This window comes from Osmia bicornis, chromosome 2 (genome assembly GCF_907164935.1).
Source record: "Osmia bicornis bicornis chromosome 2, iOsmBic2.1, whole genome shotgun sequence".
Classification (NCBI taxonomy): Eukaryota; Metazoa; Arthropoda; class Insecta; order Hymenoptera; family Megachilidae; genus Osmia; species Osmia bicornis.
The window spans coordinates 8,917,858-8,944,367 of record NC_060217.1 but is presented as its reverse complement, the minus strand read 5'-3'; the positions used below and the strand labels follow the sequence as shown (position 1 = coordinate 8,944,367).

The 26,510-nt window shown below is 38.5% G+C and overlaps 3 protein-coding genes across 7 annotated transcripts in view; 2 read left to right on the top strand and 1 right to left on the bottom strand.

Annotated features, from left to right (window-relative positions):
* Positions 1–2,625: 2,625 nt before the first annotated feature.
* LOC114882984 (phosphatidylinositol 4-kinase beta) lies at positions 2,626–9,319 on the top strand. Its single transcript, XM_029200246.1, is given in 12 exon segments — positions 2,626–2,656; positions 2,659–2,845; positions 3,760–4,628; positions 4,877–4,994; positions 5,081–5,215; positions 5,297–5,460; positions 5,558–5,688; positions 5,773–6,003; positions 6,096–6,410; positions 6,492–6,868; positions 6,949–7,421; positions 7,500–9,319. Coding segments are annotated over 12 exon segments (3,219 nt in total). The 3' UTR covers positions 7,688–9,319.
* Positions 9,320–9,407: 88 nt separating this feature from the next.
* LOC114882985 (protein ST7 homolog) lies at positions 9,408–11,899 on the bottom strand. The gene is made up of 2 exons (XM_029200247.2): positions 10,830–11,899; positions 9,408–10,760 (listed from the first exon to the last, which is right to left on the bottom strand). The coding sequence occupies exons 1-2, from the start codon at positions 11,251–11,253 to the stop codon at positions 9,637–9,639; spliced, it is 1,548 nt and encodes a 515-aa protein (XP_029056080.1). The 5' UTR covers positions 11,254–11,899; the 3' UTR covers positions 9,408–9,636.
* Positions 11,900–12,182: 283 nt separating this feature from the next.
* Positions 12,183–26,510, top strand: part of LOC114883013 (ankyrin repeat domain-containing protein 6) — an 82,462-nt gene continuing 68,134 nt past the window's right edge. The window contains exons 1-4 of one of the 5 annotated variants that reach the window (XM_029200299.2): positions 12,183–12,378; positions 12,482–12,544; positions 12,622–12,658; positions 14,644–14,743. The gene's annotated coding sequence lies outside the window, so the exon portion shown is untranslated. The other 4 variants (XM_046290213.1, XM_046290212.1, XM_029200304.2 and 1 more) reach the window with 4 other exon arrangements.

Sequence of the window (26,510 nt, the reverse complement as noted above, 5' to 3'; positions counted from 1 at the left end):
ATCATAGCTACAAACGCGTTGACGTAAATAAAAACACGATGATACTGTCAGTCTAGCTATAATAAATATACGTACGAGATACTCGTGCACGTGTGTGTACTTGAGTGATACATGTGCGTCAGGGACGAATGCTTTCAGAATTCTTCGATCACTCGAATTTATTTATTATAATATTATTTAATTATAATAGTCATAACTCTGTTTTTTTAACATAAACTCAACCTATAAGTTGTATTACGTATACGATTTTCAATGGTATCAGAATTTTAAAGAATAAAAATGAAAAATTGTTATCGTTAGCAAGCGAAGGGTTCTGAAATATCTCAGCATGTTAGTGTTTTATGGCTGCCCGGACTTTGCATCCCTTTTGTTGGCAGCCGTGAGTAGAGTAGTATTCAGTGCGTCGTGCGAGAAGCAGTCGAGCTTGGCGAGGTCGCCTTTTGCGTTGGCACGGAGGTTCCTCCGTGCGTGTTTTTAGTTGCAATCCCGGGCCGAGAAAAGCCGCGTACCCACTCGTTTCTGTGTTTATTGCAATTTGTCACGGGGAAAAAAAAAACGAAAGTGATCAAGTGTGATTTTGTGCGTTCAACGTTAAGGGCGTAGCCAGGCATTGTGTAAAAGCGCTTGAAAACGAGCGACGACAAATCGGTGCGTGACAGTCTGCGTCTGCCATTGGAAAGGATATCTTGTTATCTTTTTCGCACCTAGTGGCATTTTGCGTACTCGCGGGTTCGCTGCATCATCGTCATCCTTTCTCTCTCTCTTTCTCCCATCTCTTTTTTCTAGCTCGTTCTGTAATACTACTGCTCGCCGTACTATATTATACACACATACCGTACGGACAGAATTGAAGACAATCGACGCATGGTGCAGTCTCAGTCGCAACAAAGTACCGAATTTAAGTACGAGGTAAGCTCGATTGACGTTTCCTTGTATTATTTCACCTCGTTCGCTGATGTGTTTAGAAAGATAAATAGAAATGAATAATTTTTTCCATTCGATTGGATTTGATTGAATAGAAATTGTGTATGAATAAGGGAGAGGCATAACATGGGGGTTTATGGGGGTGTGGATACCAGTGGATGTCAGTATTGAGTATAGAGTTAGAGCTTTAGTTTCTGTGCTTCTGGCACACCCATCGCTGCGCGACCGCTGGCCAGCGTGTGAATACGAACCAAGCGGAAGGACGAGACCCTGAGTAAAAGAGGGAGAGTAAAAAGCCGGCATACCACACCTTAGACTTCGCTCCATTTTCCTCCTTATTGAATTATTCCTCTCCCAGGGATTTCACTCGGCCGGTTGCTTCGTCGATTAATCTCGCGGGAAAGGAAAACGTTTCGTACGATTTCAGTCACGATAACGTGAAATTGTTTCACATAGATGTTAATCTAAAAATATACATATTTTTTTTTCTTTCTCGTCAGAAAAGGCTTCCGTTTTTTTTTTTCTTTTGAAATTGGAACGTAGACGGAAGGAAAAACAAGCGAATAATTGAGAATTTTTCATAACTACTGTGCGCGCCGGTGGAGTAGGGAACAAAATTCTGACGTACGCTTTGTTCCGACTGGCATTCAACTTTCTCGTACCAAGCACGAGTTTCACGCTCCTGTCACGGTGCCGCTTTGCGTAGTTGGTCATCATTGCGCATTTCTAAAACATCACTTTTTTCACGAAATTTACATTTTCATGAAACATATGTTCTCTTAGTCGAACTTTGAACCAGAATTACTCTCAATTTTTTTATGATTATCAGCTTTGGGGACTCCGATGTAATGTTGTTTACCACTGCAAGATACCGAATCATGGAATTTTAGATAGCAAAAGGTATGCGTCGAATCGCATGATTCTTTACTTGCCCGCCATTGACCGTTTTAAACCAATTGGCGGATTAAAAGTTAATCGGAAACACTCGAACTCCAATCGTAATATGATTACAAAGTAGCACGATTGACTTCTTATGTAAACACATAATACTTTCTTTATTATAATATTCCTTTCTTTCAACATTTAATTATGTCGTATTATTTATTCATTAGTGTATCAATCATAGATTAAACTCTAAGATACGATGGATTTTTTCATTCATATTTTGGTTTTGTTTTAAGAGTGACTAAAAATATTTTGCGTCGATTTTGATTTACTATCTGGTTAAGTAATCGTTTGGTAAACAATGCATAATCTTTTATCATATTTCGCACATATTTTATCTTTTATTATCGTAATTGTCTTGAAACGGTCTTTCGACGTTTGTTTTGTCATCAGTATTTCTTAACACCAGGGGCGGTTCTTTTGGGGGTTGAAAGGGAGACGAAATATGTTAACCCTCTGTTGCATGAATTTTTATAACGAGTTGAAAAAAATATATAATTAGTCTACTTAAAAATGAGTGTGGTCATGAAATTAATAATAAAATTTTATTAAAAAATTGCGCAATGTTTCCATTTGGAACCAACTCAGAGTCTTCAGTATTGTCTACTTAATTTACTATAGAACATTTGAAACTTAAGTTTCCAATTGGAAACGGAATGCAACAGATGGTTAAAGTATGTTTAAAAATTTTTTAAATTATTTTTGATAATCAATCGTGTTCGATGCTCGTAGGTAAACGATCAACATGAACAGCAGATGACTGTCAGCCGAGCTGATGCTCGTTCAAGTTTAATATGAGCGAAGTAGTGGCTGTAACACCTAGTGGTGGATCGTCACGCCAGGAAAGCGTGGCACACATCAAAAGGCATAAATTAGCCAACTGTAATGTTCCTCTTGTCCACGGACGATCAAATCCACCGATCAACACCCGTAGTAGACTGACCACGCATCAACGGAATCATAGTTTGGATTTTAGGTATTTATATTATGATCATAATTGTTTCCGCAGTACATTTATAGTTACTGATAACAGAATTTGTCGCCTCGTTATCTGTCGCATAGTGGATCCAGTATTAACTGCAACTTTATAATAGCTATACACAATACCGTGATAGAATACACTTATCTTATGGATATACCAGCTGATATACCCGGTCTTTGTCCAGGGTTAAATTAGTTCTGTACGTGATACAGATTATTTGTCTTCTATCTCTATATCCAGTTAACTGTGGAATTTAGTGTTAAATATCCCTTACGGGATGGGTAATTAAAATCAAGCAATGACGAGTAAACACGACAAATGCAGTTAATTGGATATTGAGATACAGTGGGTCACAAAATTATTCGCTCACCGTTTAAAACAGAATACCTTCAAAATTGAACCAAATGTACTTTTGTCGTTTTAAAAAATTACAATTTGTAGAAATGGGGAAAGAAATAATAAAAGGCAATTTTTTAACTTTTTTATTTGAGCCTGTAATGAAAATTTTTATGTGTTATGTGTATGCAGAAAATTTCATCGAGATCGGTCAATGCACTTAGAAGTTACAAAAAATTAAAATTTCCGAAAATCGCGACTTTTCACCTAAGAACGTGACCAATATAAAAATTAAAATTTGAAAAAAACTATTTTTTCTCACGATTTCGTCAAACTGTAATTTTTTAAAACAGCAAAAGTACATACCTCACAAAGTAAATTAATTTTTATAGCTTCTTAAAAAGCCTCAAGTCATTTGGTCCAATTTTAAATGAGGTATTCTGTTTTAAACGATGAGCGAATAATTTTGTGACCCACTGTACATATTTGTGGGCATACAAATAGAAGAATTTTTTATTTGTACAACGATTGTATGGTAATGATATGCGTTAATTACATCGGGATGTTTACAGGTCAATGGGTATCCTGTTGCCGCCAGTGCCGCAGGCAAGTGCGACCACGTTGACGCATCATCATAGAAATCGAAGTCTCGATTCCGCGTTGCAACGAATCCCCGAGGTGGACGTTACGCCGAGTCCAGAATGCGAGACGACGCCAACGCCGGTAGCTAAAACCACGGTGCCGGCGTGCAAAGGGCGCAGCCGGGAACGCGAGGATCTCGCCAGTCTCGGCTCGGACGACTCGGGTATACTTTGCGGTTCCGACAGCGGCTCCAGTGACGCGACCAACGCGGCCACCAGAGAGTCGAGCGTCGATCACCTTCACAGTCGCGAGAGCCTCGACTCGTCCTTGTCCCAGCCAGGTGACATGGATAGCGTGGACGCGGTGGACGGCGAGGAAAGTAGTGCTCCAGTGTCAGTGTCGGTACCGGTGTCACCCGTCGAGCTGGTGCACTTGAGTGAACCTTCATCAAAAAATCCCGGTGATCTTAGTCAGCCGCATAAACATGAGAACGCGGCCAGTGATTCCGATTCGCAGGTAATGCGGTCCGGTAACACGGTCTGTACCGTTCAAGAACTAGAGACTCACGAGTACACCGGTGAAGAACGACACGACGATATGACGGTCGACGCGAACGATAAACAGAGTGAACTGACCGGTGCTGCTATGACGTTGTGCTGCGGAACGACCGTGCAATCGGAAACTATCGAGGCAGCTGTTAAGAAACAGACTGGTATCGTTTGTCGAAGGCAAGAGACTGTTCAACCGAAACCATCCGAGGGATGTTTGCTCAGATTGTTCGAGAGTCAAATTTTCGACATGTCCATGGCGATCTCTTATCTTTTCAATTCTAAAGAGCCTGGAGTTCAAAGCTATCTTGGTAGGTATAATGTACCTGCCTGATTTTCTCATATTTTATGTTCAAATTGATTGTAATTTGTACATCTTATTGTTAATTATTTTGCTGATTCCATTGTTACTATTGTATTCAATTCGAGTTGATGTTTTATTAATGCAAACAGATTCACTGCAATCCATAATGTTTAGAAGATACTGTTTTCTACTCTAGTATTAATAAAGATATTTGTTTTATAAATGAAAAGAAATGCAAAGAATAAAATTTTCTAGGGAACAAGATGTTTAGTTTCCCAGATAATGATGTGGACTTCTATTTGCCACAATTGGTTGTAATGTACATACAACTTCATGATGTTACAGAAGTTCTTTATCCATATCTTGTCCATAGGTAATTGTATATTATAGAAGAGATTGATGAAATTTTGAATGACAAAATTATGTATAATTTTTCAATTATCAAATTTTTTATTCTAGGTGTAGACAGTCGGCTGATTTTTCGTTAAAATGTGCCTGGCTATTAGATGCATATAGTTCTGATGCTCATCTACCATCCAAAAAGAAGTCTCATGGGACCAAACTAAAAAATCTTATTCTCTCAGATGAACTCAGGTAATGCATAAATTGTAGCAAAGAAATATGGAGAAGTATAAAATATTTTTTGTGTTTAATTTTCTTTGTATGAAATATTAGGCCAAAAGGAAATGAGAATAGAAAACGTGTAGCTGGATTGCAAACACCTGCGCCACCGCCGTTAACTGCGATGCAGAGTGTTACATCTCCTAATAAAAAGACACACCAAAGATCTCAATCTGATGCCACTGGATTATTTCAAACACTACGTCGTAGCCATTCCGGTAGAGAGATATCAGAAATTAATATCATAATTACAAACTTTAAAAATAAATATGTAATGAACTAGAATTTAACCATACGTCTGAAACTTATTTCAAGGTACAATAAATAAAGTAAGTCTTGGGGACCTGAGCTCTGGTCGAGCATTTGACAATGGTTGTACCTGTTTTTATTCCTGCCAAGGTGTGGTAAATGATTTACGAGGACAAAAAACCGACTGCTTTTGCAATGTAATTTGATATAATTTTCATTAAACATCATAATCTATGTTACTTTATTTCTAACGTTAATTAAAATAATATTTGTTTTTATAGGCGCCGCGTCTTGCTCCAGAACTCGAATTTATACAAGCATTAATATCAATTGGTAAATTACTTGGAACTATTCCAACAAAAGAAAGTAAAACTGTTCAATTAATAGCAGAGCTTAATACTCTCAATTTGAATCTACCTGCAAGGGTGTGGCTTCCTTTGCACAGTTCAGTACCACATCATATCGTACGAGTGCCACCTCAATACGCCGCTGTCCTCAATAGTAAAGATAAGGTGAAACACATTTTGCAAACTCGATAATTTTCTACGATCTTAACTAATTATTTTCTTCACGAAGATGTATTAATCTGTTTTAAAATATTTAGGCACCGTATATAATTTATGTTGAAGTGTTAGAAGTAGAAGATATTTATACATCGCCTGTACCGACAAAAATAGTGGGTTGCTCGTTAAGGCATACTAAATCAGAAGAAAATTTAACAGGAGGCGAACAGTCTAATGTAATTGATTCATCAAACATATCTTCTTCTGAAACACAACATAGCATGCCACCGATTAGGCAAACTCCGGTTAAAAATATTTCTCCGTATTCCGTTAGAAATACGGAAGTCGCATTTAATTTCCCCGATGATGATCCTAACGACTGTTGGAGCCAAGAAGACGATGAAATCACGCAACAGGTGTTTATTTATATATAGATAATTAATATTTAATATCTTCCTTCGAACGAGTTCAATAATTAGATTGATTTTACTTTATAGTATTTACAACTTCGTAAACCAAAAGATAGAGACACGATATCTCAATTAAGCCAAGAATCATCAGATAGTAAAGAACCAATATTTGTACCTGGTGATATAAAGAGGCGGTTAAGCGAAATGGCTGCTGCGCCTAGTGCAACGTTTAATCATGATCCGGAAGATCCGTCGGCTGCCGTTTTGAAGGAACCATGGGAACTGAAACAACGTCGCATAAGAGCTTCCAGTCCATACGGTCATTTGGCATCCTGGAGACTTCTTGCTGTTATCGTAAAGTGCGGCGATGATCTTCGACAAGAACTTCTTGCTTCGCAATTACTTTCAATGTTACAAAAAATCTGGCAGGATGAACACGTACCCCTTTGGGTGCGACCATACAAGTACGAACGGCATTGTTATCGAATATACTTAAAAATATTATTGCAAACTAATTTATCGAGTGTTCAATTTTATTTTACAGAATTTTATGCTTATCAAATGATAGCGGTTTAATCGAACCAATTTTAAATACTGTATCGCTTCACCAAGTGAAGAAACAGTGCCAATTAACGCTTTATCAATATTTCGAAAGAGAATTTGGTCCGTCTACGTCAGAAGCATTTACCATCGCGCAAAGAAATTTTATTCAAAGTTGTGCAGGATATTGTCTCGTTTGTTATCTTATTCAGGTTAAAGATCGTCACAATGGAAATATCTTGCTTCATCGCGATGGTCATCTGATACATATAGATTTTGGATTTATTCTTTCAACTTCGCCAAGAAACTTAGGATTCGAGACCAGCCCGTTTAAATTGACCCCCGAGTTTGTAGAAGTGATGGGCGGAAGTCAATCTAAACAGTTTCAAGAATTCAAAAATTTAATTCTTCAAGGGTTCATTGCAGCACGAAAGCATATGGAAAAAATAGTTAATCTCGTAGAGATCATGTTATCAGGTAAAAATCTTTTGGGTAAAGTCTTTAAAAGTTGATTATCATTAGAAATGTATTGTATATTTTTGTTTATTGTTACAGGATCACAACTTCCGTGCTTTCGAAGTGGTGGTGCAGCAACGGTTCAAGGGTTGAAAAATAGATTCCACCTAACGTTGACGGAGGATCAGTTACGTCGACATGTGGAGGACTTAGTTGAAGCCAGTATCCATTCGTGGTCAACTAAATTATATGATCGGTATCAATATTTCGCAAATGGCACCCTTTAATAATAACATAAATTATTGTTTATATGGCAAGGATAATGATTTTTATAAGAAAACAACAAAATTTGATAATATGGTATTCCTTCCAGAAATGTTTAAACTTGTAGCATTCCGTAAGCACAAAGTATCTTTGAACCTAATTACTCGATCACACGCGAGTATGATCGGTACATAGGAAATGCTATCTAAAACATAGATTTATTCCAGATAGGATAAGCTGATTTCAGTATATTAATTTTTATTTTCTCTTAAATTATTCCTTAGTTTCTTAAAATAATATGATAGTTGCCTTTTATAAAACTTGTACAAATACTACGTTTATCAATAATTAAGGGATTATTTGTGAAAAGTGTTGTTTACAAAAACTTCATGCCACGTATACCTGTAAAAAGAAAAAAAGAAAGATGAAGAAAGAAACGATAAACGAAACAGGGAATAATTTATGAAATTTTTATCGTTACGTTAAGTAATATTAAATATGTATAATTGGTTTTGTTGTATACGTTCAAATGACTATGTATGCCTTATTGGCAAGAACGAGTTAACTATGGTCGGTGCAGACTTGGTGAAACTGACTGAATGTTGGACTGCTAAATCGTTATAGCCTATAACAGCGTAATTTGTTAAAGGTGCCTTATTTGTAGAAAATGGTGGAACGATCAAATTTGAACACAGTGAAGTGACTACGTGTGTTGATCTACTGAAAAAAAAAAGAAAGAAACTGATCTATTATAAAAAGGACAATCTATAATTTGTACATAAATACATTGCATAAACTTTTGTCGAATTCCTTTCATAGATAATTTTCGGCAATAAATAATCCCACCACGATTAATATGAAGGAATTACATGGTATTTAAGGTTCGAATGAAATATTCGGAGTGAAAGAAGCGTGCACGAAAGCTCAGATATTAGCAGAAGACGAATACTCAAAATATTTCCTACTTTATAGATTACTATTACTATAAATACGTTTAATTATAATAATTAAGAGTAACTATAGAGTTAAAATTTAAGGATCACATTTGAAAGTTTTTACATGTTCTTATTACATACATACATTAAATAGTCATAATGCGAAAATATCTTAGTTGTGTGAGGATAGTTATTTAATAGTATTTCTGCGTTAATATGTTTGTTTAAGTAAGTAAATTATAAAGTAAAGGAGTATTGTATATAAAGTGACAAATTTTATCAATTATCAGTTAAGATTAAATTGAGAATGAATGTTTGAAGCAAAATCAAAGTCGCAACGAGCCAGCCCATCAACGAATTTTGGGCTCTCTGACTTCCAAGTGTCTTAACTCTTTCTTCTGTCGTAACCGTCTCATGATAGAAAGGCGGATCAGAGATCATGAAATAATTGATATTGCATAACGCTCAATACACTTTGCATTTTAACATTGTACGTTTACGTAATATCATTGTGCTAATTTTTATTAGTTATATTCCGTGAAATTTTACTGTTTCCTACACTCGAATCGTAAGTGTTTTTCCATTAATTTCATATAATAAAAATTTCAATCTTCTGTACAATTTTAAACAATTAACATCTCTGATTTGCCTTCTTCTTTCGCTAGCAATTATGAGCTACTGATAATATCAATTATTAAATAAATATGAAATTTAATCAAATCTGTAACGTTGATTGATATACCCAGAAATCCTAGATTAGATAGGAATTTTTAATACAGATCACACATGAAAAAGAAATAGGCAAACATTCAAAGATATTCAAATTTTTATTTGATTGTACATTGATCGCTACATGACGTTTTTAACCGGCAACGTTAAGTAAATAGTTAATTCTGTAAATACATATGTATTACGATATCAGTCATAAGAAATTCGGAAAGTACGGATGTAAATATATAAGTGATGTACATGACGATGAAAGCATAAGTATCATAAATATCACAATAAGTCATGATTACAGAGATCATATAAATGTCTTATATTCTAGAGAGCTGTTGTAATAAATTAGAAGGCCAAATTGCTTCCAACTTGTCTAAAATATAATAAAATGGATGAGAAAACCAGGCAAGCATTGATCGTGCAACTACACCCATAGTGTCAGGATACTGGTGCGTTAAAAGTGCTAAGAGTGCTGTAAAGGAGCATAAACCAGCTGTAAATAAAATAAAAAAGGGTAACTCTTTTTTAGGATAAACGCTTACATCGTGAAACGAAGGTAGAAGTTCGCGATCAGCGCATTCTGTACAAGTTGGATATGGATAAAATAAATGTCCTCTTTCTAAAGGATAAGGTAACATTCTAAATGTACCTTCCCAAGTGCAATGTAATAAATTAAGAGCACCTTCCATTTGCTTCCAATGAGCAAGATGAAAGAATGCGTATGCAATTGCTTCTGAATCGCCTCGTTTCAAGACGTGTTCAGGAGGTAAAATTAAAGGTTTCATTTCTAGTAAATATTTAGGTACATGAGGATTAAATTCAACAGCTCTGTGAATAGCTTCAACTGCTATCATTTCTGGAGTGGTCAAACCCCTTTTACTAGCTATATCTGTTGAAAATTTATCAGCAACTACTCGCGCCTTCAACAATGCTGCTGTATAACAAATAGTTGCTGATTTTGGTAAGCTTATATCGTCATACTTGGCTAATACTGCTTGAACATCTGCATACGCTTGCATTTCTAATAAAGCTTCAATTAAATTTTCATGAATATTTAGAACATTCATAATTGGTGGAACCTCTTTTGTTAAATCCCTAAACATTTTCACAGCTTCTTTTAATTTTCCTAATTTTCGTGCACACATAGCTAATCTTCGTTTAATGTATATCAATACATTTGTATCTCTTCTATGTATAGCTTCTGCAATTGATCCTTGATGTTGCGTACTTTGAGATTTCCTATAATTATTTTCAGCTACTTTTAAAGCCTGCTTCAAAATCTTTTCTGCCTCTACAATGGTAGTAGCTTCTTCTTCTGCAAGCAATATATATGCAGGGGCACAATCAGGATTACGTTCAAGAGCACTATGCGCAGCTTTTATTCGCACTACTGGATTACGTTCCCTCCAAGCTGTTTGCATTATTTCATATTCAGCCTTACCTATTAAAACCAATTAATCAATATCTAAATCTGACAACATGCTGGCATCACCTTTGTAAAAACAATTACCTGTATCACCTTCACAGGTAAAGAATGTTTGATGATCTTGAGCAGATAAATTCATATCATAATATGTTAATGGTTCTTTATTTGTAGCCCAATAAAATCTCTGATATTCAGCCCCTCTAAATAAATTAATCGGATTACGCCAAACTTTACATTCTGGAACATTTTGCTGATTGGAATTGGAACCATTCAAATTCGAATTATTTCCATCTGACCCGCTGTCACCTCCTCCAATCCATGGAGAAATGTGATTTAATGATACTTGTTCAATAAATGAAGTACCATATTTTCTAAAGTACCACCATTCGAAGATAAGGATTAATCCGGAGATTAGAGATGATGTTCCAGTAAGGGCGACATAAAATTTTGGGGTTAAGGTGCTTAAAAACATTGTAGAGTCCCACATGCTTGTGAATAATAGGGCCATTTATAATACTTGAACAGTGAAAAGTATTTTTTTTATTCGTCCAGGTTGCACTATTATATTACTGTTATACGGACAGTGTTATTTAATAATTGTCATAACACTGTAAACGTTTTTACTGTGTTTTTACATCACCGGGAAAGTGTAACACTCCGGTATTTTCTTTGAATTAAGAAAAATAAAACAAGCTTTGAAGAATGGTTCTTAATATTTACACATGTTTCTTGTTTCAATTTTGAAACAGTGCGTAAATGCTTTCATTGCAACCAGTTGTGACAGCATTTATTTTCTCTGAAGTTGCCGAAATTAGAACCCCTACATTGCAACAAGGTTTCGAGATTCATAGCGCTTGCTACAGTGACTACAGATACAAAAAGACATGTCTTTATTCTCGAGGGATCATGATTTTAGGGATCTCAGACACCCCCAGGTGAGGTTAAGTCTGCATATAGAGAGTACGGTTGGTATGATAGTCGTACTTGTTTTACCAGTTCCTTTTTTATCACACCTCGTACTAGCAACTGGAAAGGTACAGTTTTGATTTCCATTGAGTCTATTTTTTTTTAGAAATCAGTCAAAATCAGTACAAGACCGAAAAATTTGACAAACTTGTATTTTGAAAAGACCGCCATAAATTAAAAATTTTTTAAAATCGATCCCAATTTATAATTAACGTATGACCAAAAGCTTCACAATGAAGCCTTCATTTGCTATCGGGGATATATCGAACAAATCTGCTGTTAGATTGCACATTTTTATCCTTTTACCAGTCATACACGACATTATCGGATCAAAATGGAATAAGACAACAGCATTACCGAAGGAGTAGGTTAACTACTTTTTATTGCTAATAGCATTTGTAGGCTTGAAAACCATAATTCTTGAAATTATCGTTTTTTATATATTATTTGACTCATAGTAACATTCAAATACAAAATTATAAAAGTTTCTTATTTAAAATAAGCATTTCCTGTTTCCGGGTTCCGGCGTTTGCCGCCAGGCGACGCCATCGTTTCCCTTTCTATTGCGTCGTAAAATTCAAAAACGTGACAGGAAGATTTGCACAGTGTTTTTTGTGTATAAATTCGATTATAAGAATACGACATTTCCTCTGGCTGTACAAACGAAGTAGGTATAACAATTTAATTAATAATGTAAAAGACAGTGATACGAAACTATAAATGTTAAAGTTGAAAAATTTTTCGACAACATTAACCTGCGAAACCTGTAGGTGCAGCTATATCCAATGGGACGATTACGTAAGATGGAGGACAGTACGCATCAACTAAATAAGGTACGATCATTATTACATTCCTATTAAAAAATAATGATATAGTACATATTTTATCTTCAACTCTACATTTTTGACAGGACTCGCTGCAGTACACGATGCCGTGGCTTCGCATAGGTGAGTTTGTCAGCAAATAAATAGATCTTAAGAAACTTAGCAAAAAATGTTCTATATGTTCGACGCACGCTTGCCTCGTTATGTTTACTCCTTCAAGCTGTTTTCTTTACTAAATGAACCTACTTAACGGCTGTCGTCTTAGCTACTTAGAAATCAATTAACAGTATATCTTATACATAGTTAACCTTATTGCGTTCACATACAAAAAAAACAGTATTGTCTGACGATTAGAAGTAAAAACGTTCGAACATATCGATTCAGACAATTGAATATATAGAAACATAACAGTTCTCGGTACAAGTGATGGTACCGAAAGGGTTAAAGTCGTTTTAACATAGCAATCCATTGGATGGGAACACGAGTCCTCTAAAATCGCGATCGGCAGCCGTAAGTTGTTACCGGCGCCGTAAAGTACGAGGAGGTAGGAGCGGAAAGTATGAGCGGATCGGTTCCTGGTTTGCATTTATTGCGGCGTCTCTCGCGAGGAGAGGCGTGTTCGAGGAGAGCAATCGTTCGTTGGTCGAACAGAAAGGGACGGTTTAAGGGGGCGAAGAGCAAAAGAAAATTGTTCGTGGCGGTTGAAAATGAGCGGAGAATCGAAAGGCAGAAGGGGATGAGGAACAGGTGTGGTGGGGGGGTGGGGAAGAGAGGGAGAGAGATCCCGTGGATCCTTGCTCGATACGATACCAGGCTTTCGTTGCTTCGAGCTACGATCCACGGTTCAGTCTTCCTTCGACCGTCCTTGCGTACAGGTCGTTGTTGATATCGGCGAACGCGTCTCTGACCGTACGTTATAAATCCGTCGATAATTTCCGTGGTACCATTAGGGATCTACACTTGTGTGCACTTGTGCTCTCTATTTTTTGGTGAATCATTAAAAAACAAACGGTCTAAATAATAATTATTATTTTAACAAAAGTGCAAAGTGAAACAACGACGAAATGATTAATCAACGGTGATGAGGATTTAATTCGTTCACCTTAGGTACTTGTTTTTTATTATCATTATTATTTTTCTTAACGTTCTGGATAATTATAATAGTGACGTGAATAGAAGAAAAGTGAAACCATAAATTAATTGGTATTTCCTGTGCTCAACGGCGAGGAACTTGGGAATAAATGTTTAATGTATATTTAATAAGATTGTTCGTTATGTTTAATGATTCCTGTTGGTAGATTAGAGAAGCGAAAGATGTTGGGGAATCGGTAAATGAACTTTCCGTCTCGCAAACGAGTCTTCCGTTGATAACGAATTCGCGTGAGACGCGGTAATAAAACAGAATTGCTTAGGTCTAGAATTTTTTTATATTTAGTTACAGTCAATTTGGAATATTAATTAACATTGCGCTCCTCCTTCGGATTTTTCTGTGTCGGAATTCCGAAATTTTTATTGGAATCCTTAGTTTTATAGAGCTGGAATAAATATTTCTAAAAGAACTGAGATAATTATTATGTAGCCGAGATACATATCGTAGTAGATGATTTGTGAAAACTAGGAAGTACTTTGTTTATTAGCTTATTAATAGAGTGTGACCTCTAGACGCGACAATGAACGTGCTCGACGGTGATATCAACGGCCGCATAGGACAGACGCCACGGGCAACCCGATTCGCGATACGCATTTCATTTCTCTTCCATAATTTCCTTAATTAAATTACGATTCACAATAATTATTTTCGAAACAATAGAATTTCAATACACTCGCGATCAAATCACGCTTCCTTAGGGAAAATAGCGATGTAAGGTAAACAGGAATTTTCAAAATCTTAATTTCGACGTAATCAATATTAAGACGTTTGAATTAAAATAAAACGGCATCGAAAGCCAGGATGGTTTTGTTTTGAAAACAGTGACGGTCGAAAGTGAGAGGTGGCTCGACTTTGGTAGCAGTGCGTATCGGGAGCAACAATTACTTAAAATTACAGATTGATCTCTATCGCGGAAATCGTGTGTTCGTGTCGACGAGTGATTGTGATTTGTTTTCAGATGTAATTGACAGAATTTGGTGGAAGTATGGTGTAATTTACTGTTCTGCGATTGGATTACGAGCAGCGGTGATTCACTTTGGATGAAACATGTATGGCTGGTGAGTACTTAATATTTTCTTTAATAATTCATACTAAACCTTAACTCTTTCAGAATTTTAACACTTTGAGCGCAACGTCACCCACATATGGGTGACGCTTGAATTTCGATAGGAATCCATCACTAATATTATTACGAATTCTTTGACTTACTTAATTGGAAATACTTGTATTAGATACTTGAAATTGTGGGTAAAAATATAATGAAATATTTTAAAGATAATATGTGAAGACAAAAGTAATACTTAACACTATATAGATTGCCGGATTCACATCCGTCAAAATAGGAATTAGTTTAAAAAAAATTATTCAAGTTTTTCTATATATATATGTATAACAATAAAATCATAAATGAGTCAAATTAACTCGCTCCGGCAATCTAGTGTTATTAGAATTTTCAATAGTTTTAACGTGGCAGTCTAAGTGTTAAAAATAAGCCACATTTTAAAATGCCTAAAAATACAGCATATTCTATAAACCACGCCCGTTCTTAAAGGGTTAATATTCTTGCACATATTCCAAGTGATCCGAATGCCTCAATCGCAATCTCTTAAAAACATAGAGATCCACCGGTTGCTTACTTACAATAGAATTTTACTTAACTCCGACCACAAATGGCTGCCGGTACGTGCAAGCTGTTCCTTTCTTCGACGGAACGACGAAAGACGGGGCGTCGCGTCGTTTCGTAGAAGTTGGAGCTTTAAGGTTCGCATGCACGTTGAAAGAATGACGAACCGCGAAACGTGCGTGTATAGCCTAACGAACGTATTCCGAATGCCTTGTCCGGACTGTGTATGCATAAAGCCGGCACGTGTGCCTATATTTTTTTCCCTTATTCATTCAATATGCATCCGGTTAAGTTGGCACGAGTAATAACGCGTCTTCCGTTGGTCACGTAACAACGAAGCTCTATTCAACTTTTCTGTAACCCTTTCGGTACGTACACAGAGATAACGTAATTGAAAATATGCAAAGGATTTAAATGATTAGAAAGAATAAAATTCTTGGTACAATTAGTATAACGATCGGACGAGGAGCGGTCTGGATGAGTTAAGCAGGAATAGCTTCAACAAATCACTGTATCAGGGGTTGAATTTATGTTCGGCGAATTAAAAGACGACCTTGCAAGGTAAATAAATTCTAGCGAATTCCGCGTGGTCGGTATCGTAAGCTGCAGCAGAGCGTAACATTTACGTTTGCTTATGTGCAAAGATATATTATAGCGATTGCATCGGTAGATGCAGCACCAGGGATTTCGCAAATTTCCCTTTAACATATCGACTACCAAATGGTAGTAACGAGTTATCAATTTTTATTTTATTAATGAAAGAATAGAAATGAATTTTGAATAGGTAACAATAGCGATGGATTAAGGGGAGGATTAAAGATGGCTTCAATTAATATTCTGTTAATTTAATAAATAAATCTAGTCGAATGAAATATTTTCAAATTGTAACGTGTATCATTTAGAGTCTCATCCGTAGGCAGTGCAGAATATTATTACCTTTCTGCAAAGGGACAGCCAGTAATTAGACCTGCACTCTTTTATTATCTACTTGCTTCGGGGATGAACGCAACCGTGATGAAAGTTCATGGTATCTTTTGAGTTATTGCCGTCATAACGATAATTCAGTATTCCAAAGTACCGAGAAGGACACGCGTGTACGGATTTGATAAGCAGGTTAATACCGAGCCTGCTGCCTCGTATTTTAACGTTCGAATATGTATTTAACGTTATTGACATTCTTGCTTTATACGCTACTTTGTGCGTAATCTGAAAACGGGCGACGAGCTCCGCGTTCGCTACACTTGTTGTCCCGTACTATAATTAAATAATTATCAAACGTGAAATTAATGGACGTTGAGGGAAAAAGATTTATTCGAACAGTCTGCATCGAATCGATCGATTTAAGTAAACGGTGTAATTTGTGGTGATATTGCTCAACGTTGTAAATTGTTAGGTGATTAGCTCCTTTTATTGTAGTGAATGAGGATGTTGAGAAATTTGAAGGAATGCGTAGATTTTTCAGAATTCGACAAATAATTAATCAAACCGATAAAACAGTGTTAATTTCACTTGTAAGACTAATTACAATTTGCATAATTGAGGGTTGTTAAAACTAAAGTAAACCTGATATTTCAATTATCTCAGTTCGCAGAAAATCATAATTAATAGTATTAATTCGAAGTTCTGATATAATTTATCTAGAATATTTATCATATTTCCCTCATTAATTGTTTAACGTATCAACACCTTAGGTTTTGCATAATTCAACAGTCGCGACGTCGCGCTGTGTAAACGATCGTATAATAAATTACAAAGCTGTAATAATAAATTACGTTAGAGCGATAACAGGTGTTCGCGTGAAACGGCGAGACTCGCGCATTGCCCGCGCTTATCCGCTTCGGGTTTCGCGCGTAGACGATCGCGATTGATTTTTCCCAATGATCGTTCGCGATCGATCGATTCGGATCGATCTTACCGTGGCACGAAACTGTAAAATACACGAACGCCTGGCGTCTTGGAAGGTAGTCGAGCGTAAAATTTCTTGGTAGCGGATGGCAAAACCCGATCCATTTATCTAATATCTCGTCACGCGTGCTTGTACCTTCTTGTCCTGTGCATTAATTAGCCTAATCGCGGCACTACAATCGATACTTTGTTACCGGTTTACAGAATATTGGAACAGATCGAACGTGTAATTAACCTTGGAAAGAACAAAGAGAGAATTGATCGAGGGCACTCTTATAAAATTATTTATTTTGATCGGTATTGAAATATTAGTGTAATTTAATAATAAATTTTGAATATGCATCCTTGGGACCTGACCGAAAATTGATTCTCGAGCAAAGCGCGACGAACTGCAGCTGGGGTGTTCGATTTTACGAGCAACATCCGGACCGGTCTGTCCACTGCAACCGCAGAAGGATAAAGAAAGAAAAAATGAAAGGAAATAATCCTACTATAGAAAATGGCGTATTACACGTCTTGCTGAACACTGTAGTCTTCCAAGCTGATAGCACCACCTTAAATCCTCCTTGCGGTTTCTCGTATCTGCGATACACGGGGTGACATCGGGCATTTCTTCGCTGTTCTCGGTATCACCGACTTCTTAATCTCGGACGTGACAAATTACACCGCTGGTGGCGAGGAACGCGTATATTTCTTTCTTCTATCCTTCTCCTCCTGCCGCTTTTATTTGCATCTTTCAGCCATTTCACGGCGAACGAGATTCGAAAAGCGTGGTTCGCGATGCTTGAAAAATATCCACGGATTATATCGGCTTGTTCCGGAGCTTTGTACGCTCTGTCAGACGTCAGGAAACTATTCGGGACATATTTTCCTTTGTACAACGTTCTTTTCTTCTTATTTCTCCAACATGAAATTGTAGGTATTTTAAATTTAAAAGTTACGTGTAATTGATAAATCCTGTGGGAATTTAAATGTCGACCGAGAAGGGCGGATCAGATTTTACGATTCACCCTTTGTTGGTTCGCGGTCGAGGTATATCTACGCTCGTGTAGCACAGCTGAAATTCGAAGGAACGCACGAATCCGACGATAATTTATTCCGCGGCCGTAAACTTCGCGGCGGACAGTCTTCCTACGCTTGTTTCCTCTCGAGCCAAAAGTGTTAAGCAAACACGTATCCAGGGGGTCTTCTCTTCTCGCGCGTACATTCTCTCTTTTCTTCTTTTCCTCACCACGAGCTCCTTTTCCCTTTTCTTTCACCTACGCTCCTGCTATCGCCTTGGCATCTCCGCGTTTTACCACCGCCAACATTTAACGCTTCTTCTTCTTTCACGAAAAGCAAGGTTTCTACAATTGATATTATTCAAATGATTTTATTTTGAAGTATTCGTATGATAACGGTTAGTTCTTCTTTGGGAGGTAATCGGATACGAGCTCTAATTATCCGCGTGTCTAGCAATAATCAGTCCTCGGGATCGAAAGAAAATTCAAATTACTCGAAACCCGTAACGGAGGAGCCTTGTAGTTGCTCGCGTTTAAAGAAACTTCGATTGCCCGTAGCTGTAATTAATAGAACACGAGAAGGTCAGATACATCGTGGCTACCCCAGTCTCGATTCCACTTGGAATTATCAAATTATCTAATCGAGGCTTGTTAACGCCGTGTTTCCTTGCCAGACTGATTTATCGAAGGATACCGCGATCATAGCATCCCAAGTTTCACCAGGAATTCTTGGTGAAATTGCAGGAAAGAGAGAGTAGAACTAACAAGATGAATGAAACGCCAGGGATGCTAATCGGAGAATCGTAATTTCAATACGCGACGCACCTGTTGCGACATTGGATCGTCACAATCATTTTTATCATTTGTAATTTGAAAATTGAACGAGTGAAAAATAAGTAGCCTACACGTGTTAAAGTAATTAAAAATGAAAGTTTCAATTCTCGATGATCCTCTTAGTAAGACGTTCAGCTTGGAATGTGTCAATGAATGATGTAACATCCTCTCGGTGTCCCACTATCCGCACGTAACATTGAAAAATCCTGTCTGGATGGAGACTCTGTAAACGAGTTTCTTGTACCGACTGATTCATAGTACGCACAGTGTCATAAATTTGCATATGAAATCCTACTTAATCCCGGCGAGCGTGATGCGCGTTAACAAGCCTGATTAAAGAGGCAGATAAGCGAGGATCGAGTCAAGGTTGCACGGTGAATTCCGATAAATCGGAAATCGAACGTTCGACAAGGATAATCGGGCTTGTAGAAATTTCTTGTCCCTGTAAGAAGGGATTCCGGAAATCGGAATTTTCTGTCCAATCGCCAAATGGAATATTACGCATGCGAGAGCGTATCGCGCTGTCCGTACGAGATAATCACGATGTATACCTACGGTGAAAAATAAAAGAGAAACTTGAAGTGGAGTAAGAAAAGGAAGAAGAAGGAGAAGATCGCTCGATCCAATCTGTTGCACGCATGAATCGTTTCGAAGATCGTATGCATAATTACCGCTCCTCTTCCTTTCTGAAACCCTGTTTCCGTTCGTCCTATAGATTCCGCTTCCAAGTTTTCGCTCCGAGTTCTTGCAAAGAGTGAAACGCCATTCCTTTTAGAATAAAAATTGAATTAAAATACCATTTTCAATTAGTCATTTCGAAATTAAAAATTTGAAAATACAATTTTGCAGAGGTCGAAGTGATTCGTCTTTGAAGTATTCAGATTTCAACTCGATTCGCGATGGCGAGATTTCATTTCGTTTCGTTAGAAGTTAGGCTAATGATGTCCCTGCTAGAGCAGCGATTTAATTAGTGTCTCACGAAAAGAACTCCGTCATTTATTAATCAGATTCACCGTGACCATTGATAGATGGTCACAATTTTTCATAAGCCAGCCGATCAATTAAAATTCCTTCCCCGTTTAATCGATCGACCTTACGAATCTAACATTCAATCATTCAGCTAATAATTAATTTCTCGATGAGGATTATAAACACTCGTACAGTGCGTTATTACACTAATGAAACACGTTGCGTGTTCGAAGAGACTATTAACGTTTATCCTTTCGCGAGGGTAAATCGCTCCAATTTGCTACAATTGCGATCTGGTGAACGCCAAATATCAGGAATTAATAGCGCCGCGAATGTTCATTAATATCCCATCAACGTAGTATCGAAAGAAGTAGCCTGTGTTTCCAAGATAGAAACAGTTTTACCGAGAGTAGAAGGAAAGGTAACGAGAGCGGCTTTTATTTTTCGCCGATTGAAATACGCGTTTTCATCGTGGCTCGTTCATTTTCCTCCAAGCAAGTAGACTGGGCGTGGAGCAGCAGCGAAACTTTTTTTACCACCGTTCTCATTCGACGAGGAAAAAGCAGAACGATCCCGACCGGATTGCCTCCAGAAAGCGTAACGACGCCGAGGACATCGTCACTTAGCACTCGTCTGGCCACGAAAGTACTACACGCGTTTCCCTCGTTCCCCGCTTCTCCTTACATCGCTAATCGCCTCGTATTACGTTAATGCGAGGCTCGCCCCGTTGTCTTTAACTTTACACGGATAAACGCGCGCAACGGTATAGAGAAATCAAGGATAATAACAGAGTTTCGAGTGCCAGGGCATCGTCGGGCATTTAAGGGAACTCGGGGCTTACCTTGATGCGAGATCTCCCCTCGGGGAAGTTACTTTCTGCCCTTCATTTCCAAGCGATGTAAAATGACAATTGTACGTTGCAAGTGTTTCTGAATAGATTACCCCCGAGGTTTTTTCTCGAGACAGAATCGCGTAAGTGCTATAGAGAGATGAGAGGTTGACGAGGTTAAGGAATGCGGGTACGATTGGTCGTCGATAAGACACGCCTCACGCACACGCATTCTAGATCGTCGCGCGCTATTGGCCGATCACACAGTAATCGCGTCGCCTGACAAAAAAAAAAAATGGAACTTCGCGACAAAGCGAGAGGGTACGAAGTCAGTGGGGATAGGGCGGAGCATGCGAAGTGCTCCCTTTTCCCCTGTGCTATCCCGTTCGTCAACTTCTCATCTCTGCATAGCACCTTCCTTGGTATAATTTGAAACTATGCATTTCGTGATTTCTTTCTTAATAAGTTTCCTCAGCTTTCAACGCTGATTCTTATCAGCAAAACCGAACGACTCTCCAATTTGCATAATTCGTGCATAGAGATTCGTAGAACCTCGCTCGACGTTATTCGCTCGATGAAATATCATCGCGTTTCTTCTATCTCGTTTGCGCGAGTAATCGAACCTTTGCCAGTCAAAACACGGACATTAACACAGCGTGTAACGTAGGCGGTTCATTTAAGTTTACGCGGCTGTTAAAGTTAAATAGCGTGACTTTATTACAACCTCCAACGATTAGTCCCTTTTAGCGTCGTCTCGAGGACAGTATCGTTGTATCATCTTTTTCCTTCGATAACGAGGTGCGACTCGCGAAGCGGAAGATTTCTCAGGAAAGATTTTCTATTATTAGAAAAATCGTCTGGGAAAGAAATTAAATTGGTCCCTCTCGGTAGGATCAAAAGCAACACCTCTGCGTTTCTTCCTTTTCCTATTCATTTATTTGTCGACAGCATTATTCAAAAGGTAGAAGGCCGAACAGTTGTAAAAGATAGTCGGCAGGATGGTAGTTGGTTGTAAGGCTGGATCTCTGGGTTTAAAAACAAAGGTAGCCTTAAAGCGCTACCGAAGGTCGTATATCCTCCCCGTATTTCTTCCACGACGCTCATTAGGATCTGTCAGTACTTTCACGCCGATCGCATTCTCGATCGACCGGCTCTCCTGTGAGAACAGAGTGCTCGATTACTACGCCATATAACAATTATACAGCGCGGTTTCTCCTGGTCTCTGGGCTGGATCCCCCATAAGAACGCGATCGGATCGCTTGTCCCTGCACGCTTTCGCGTACGTTTTCCCATTTCCGAGAAATATCGCGTGGAAATGGTAATTTAACGAATCTACCATTAACCGCGGGAAGAATCATTTTTGAATTATTTAAAAGGGGGTAGACTCGAGTTAGGCTGCGAACAGGGGGTGAATTGGAATTTCAATTTTTTCCGGGGCTCTAATTTTAATTAATTATCAAGAATTTTCAGTTCACCCTTGACTGAGAAACACTGCGATACAATAGTGTAATTCATAGAAGGTATAGAAAACGTTTTACACACTTTTTCTGATCGTTCGAAAACGTGTCTCCATCGAATCGGATCGATGTTAGTCACCCAAGGTACACCCCGTACACGTGTAGGCGTGAATGTGGGCAGAAAATGGCGAGGGAACTGCGAATGGTTCTGTTGCCACCGTGATAGTACATGCGCTACGTAAGGCTTATTATTTCACGGTTAAGTAGAAACGAGCAGAGCTGTTGATATTTATTTTCGTCGAATCCTATCGTTCCGTCCGACACACTCGGTTGATCGTAGAGCCGGTCGCCGCACCGGTGGATTCAGCGTAGCAGAGCTACGACGTTCGAGAGAAAAACTCGTCCGACGTCTGGTCTTGCAGGATTTTCAAGAAAACCAACCTCTGTACGCCCGATGGAACAGAGGATGGAACGATCCCGTCGTTCGCGAGTACCATCGGTGACGTTAACGCGGCTCAATAAAACTGTAGGGGTCTGGTTGCGCTATGGAAGCTTGCACCGCGAATAATGCGTTATACTCGGGGATCGCGAGGTGGTCAATGGATCACGTTTTTAATTCCATCGCTTGGAATACACGAGGAATGGCTGAGGGGGGAGAAGGGACGAGGTTGAAACATGGACTAGAAAACGAGGGGATCGAGTCTCGTATCTTTCGTTGAAAATAACAACGTAGGCAAGAAATGGTACAAGATACTCTTACATAGCTTTCTCTCCTCGAGCTCGTAAACTGTTCGCAATTAAAATTTCCCGGAACCTATACTCGTGTCTCGGGACATTTCGATATTTCACCAGCATTAATAAACATCAACTTGGAGAAACTAGGAGAGAATTTTTCGGAACGTAAACTTCTAGCCCCGTTATAAAAGGGTAAATTCGTTGATATCGAACAGGAAACTCTGTCCAGGCCGGAGCGTTCGAGGCGAACGATTACACAGCACGATTTACTCTCATTATTCGTAATTGGTCGCGAGAAGAGGGTTTGTGGTCATAGCGGACAGCGGTCTGGCGGCCATTGTTGCGAGGATCTTCTTGCATGCAGAACGTAACGCGGCAAACAAGGAAGCGGGGCCATGCTAGGATGCGGTTATTGTGGCCGGCTACCATGGGCTTTTGCATCGTTAGATTCTGTAAAAATCGCCGATCTCGCGTTATCTCACGATCATAATACACCGTGGTACCGTTAGAAAAACTGTTAATGATCCCCCGTACCGATCCTTGCATTAGGCTGTTCAATGACTGTTACGGCACGATGATGTAACGTGAACAACAGTCTAGTTAACGCGCTCGCTGCAGCGTCAATTTCAGTAATTGAGAGCCTAGCCTTCCCACTTAGTCACGGATCATTCCGATCTCTGTAATTTTAATGCTATTCAAAGTCTGCTTCTCTTCCTTTATTTTATTATTAGATTTTCTACATTCAAACATCGACGATCCTCGTAGAATTTGATCGAAGATTCTGTTAAATAGTTATTCCACTTCCTGCTAGTTTATACCCTGGAATCGTAGGCGAGCGATAACAAGGAACTCGTCTTGTATTCTAGAAACTACATTAGCACATCGTGATGATAAAATATCTTAATGTTAGCAACCGTAAAGAACGAGATAACCGCTGTTCCGTGCAATACATTATGTCCCATGAGTTCGCGTTCGAAGTGCCATGCGAGTACGATTCTTCGTACACGTTTTGCCCTTAACAGCGCGCTTTGTACATCTTGTACCGACAATCACGCGTGCGTGTTGTACCTAGTACACCTTGCTGTCGATGTAAATTTACGCATTTCTCACTCACGCCCACGTGTCATCGCTATGCAAACGTTTGCGCGGTGATTTTCCTTTCGCCGAGCGATAAATTTCAAGCCGCGTCGTTTGTACCCCGGAGAACGCGTTAATGGTTAACATTCGCGAAGATTTCTTAGGGAGGATTCCTTTTTTTTTCTCTTCGACAAATTAATGTCTTAATCTCTCTAACGATCCCGAAGCGTTTACGTTTAGCTAGCGATTTTCAATTAAAAGTATTTTACGAAATTTCTCTTTAGAAGTGTTTCTCTTCGAGAGAGCCTTTGAACGGATCGATTAGGTGGCGATAATTATGTTGAATGAAAATAATTGAAGGGAAGCTCAGAGAATTTGTCACGGGAATCAAGGGATTCGTCACGAGGCTGGTAAGCGTGGCTCTGATCTTCTTATACTTCGGCTGTCGCAGTCCCACCTTCCCTTCGTATACCCGCGATCGAATCAGGCTTCCCTAGGAAAAATTGCGATATAAAGGAAGTAGAGCATTTATCTTGGATATCATTCAGCAGTTTTGTTTCGGCTTAATCGAGACTGAAGCTTGGACACGCCCACGTTTAATGCACGCCTCGCTAATGTTTCGTTTGGGAATGGTCGAGTTAGGCATCGAGCTTGATACCGTACATGGAGCTGCATTTTTCATTCTGACTCTTTGAGAAAACGACTGTCATGCTTCAAAAGTCAGCTTCAAGTGTAAGCTGGCCGAGACAAATAATATGGCCGAGTCTGCGAATGCATCGCTCCGCCATACCGTAATTCCGTATGTAAATGTGTCTGTGAAACCGCGAGATTTTTCACAGCGAACGGTTCTTCCTTGATTACTGTGTTTCGTTTGAAACTGGTCCGTGTTTCTCAGACGATTCTAATGGTGTCTGGTCGATTTGTTGAAATTAAGAGATAACTGGTAATTACGAAAGGATTACGATAATTCCAGTACCTAATTATCTGTCGATGATTATCTGAAAATGAGTCATCAATGTCGGCTATTCAGAATATCGATGACATTAACGAAGCTTTGCTAATTACGCGAGTCACGTTCGCGACTAATCATCTCTCCATTGTAATAGAAAATAGAGCTCTTCAACGATCTTTTGTCTACACTGTCTGATACACCTTTGCATTAGCGTAGCATTATCGAAACACGATATAAAATTGCGATTGAGAATCTGGTCAGGGTGATTACCACGAACTGGGCGCAATCTGTTAAAGGCGCGATAGCACAGGATGGTTTAATTGAATTTATCAGGGTGTCGTGTACAAGACCGGGTGTTTAGAAAACCATGCGTTTAGCTTGCCTAAGAGATTAATTGTAAAGTTTTACCTGAGGATAAGATAGTAGCGTGGTGGCTACCTTTGAAGATCAAGCGAAATTACCTTGACAAATCACCCGGCAAGTTTTGTTCGAAGGTAACGGCTGATTTTACTTTGAAACATCGAATGCTTAATTTAATCGTTGTTCCGTTAAGAGATATCAGGCACACGATAGGATTTGGTAAATTATGTTCATTGAATCATTAGCATTTTAGAGTACTGGTGTTTTAAACGGTACTCGTTTCATTGGTTACATAATTGTTAAATTTCTTTTTTTTAAATCAGAGGAAGGAGTGTAATATATTCCCTCTATATAAATATATTTGTTGTTAAGTTAAAATAAAAAAAAATCTTTCAAGAAAATTTCCAAGAGACCTCATGGGGTTCTGAATAAAACATAGGTGTTTCATGACCGTTTTATAGTACAATTATACGTATAACATACGATAAATAATAGAAACGTTGTCGTCGCGTTAACAAGCATCGTGCGGTGTTTTATGATTAGAATTGGTTCGTTTATTTGCCTGTTTTAATCGTCGAACCAAGTATACCCGATCGGCACTTGCCATTACGAGAATCGTACGATTCTTGCAAACTGTTGCAATGGTAAGTGCAGGAATGCAGAGGAATGCGTTTCAGAGTGGATCGGCGTGTTTCATTCGAAGGGGATGAGTAGATAATTGTCCGCTATTTCTTTCGGTCAGACTGAACCGACAACGGATTCCATTTGTAAACGTGCACTTTGGATAAAATCATTTTCCCAATTAACCACGGAATTGCCTTGGCGATGGGGAAAAATTCAGTAGGGAACGTGAAAACCGACGATGTCTTTATGGAGGAAAACATATTGTGTTTGCAACAAAATTGCTCGTTACCACTTGGCTCAGACTTTCATTTTTCTCTATTATTAATTTTTATAATCTAAGGTCTATACAGTACGTGTTGTATCATCGGGATAAAAACAAAAATGGTACGCGAAAATAAACAGGTAATTGACACGCGTACAGGATCAGCAATTGCTGGGGAAATTTTTCCTCATCCCTG

Excerpts from the sequence above, each read along its gene's own strand:
- LOC114882985 (XM_029200247.2), bottom strand. The coding sequence starts at position 11,253 with ATGGCCCTATTATTCACAAGCATGTGGGACTCTACAATGTTTTTAAGC. Across the intron at positions 10,761-10,829 it reads TACCTGTGAAGGTGATACAG|GTAAGGCTGAATATGAAATA; the intron begins GTAATTGTTTTT and ends TGGTTTTAATAG.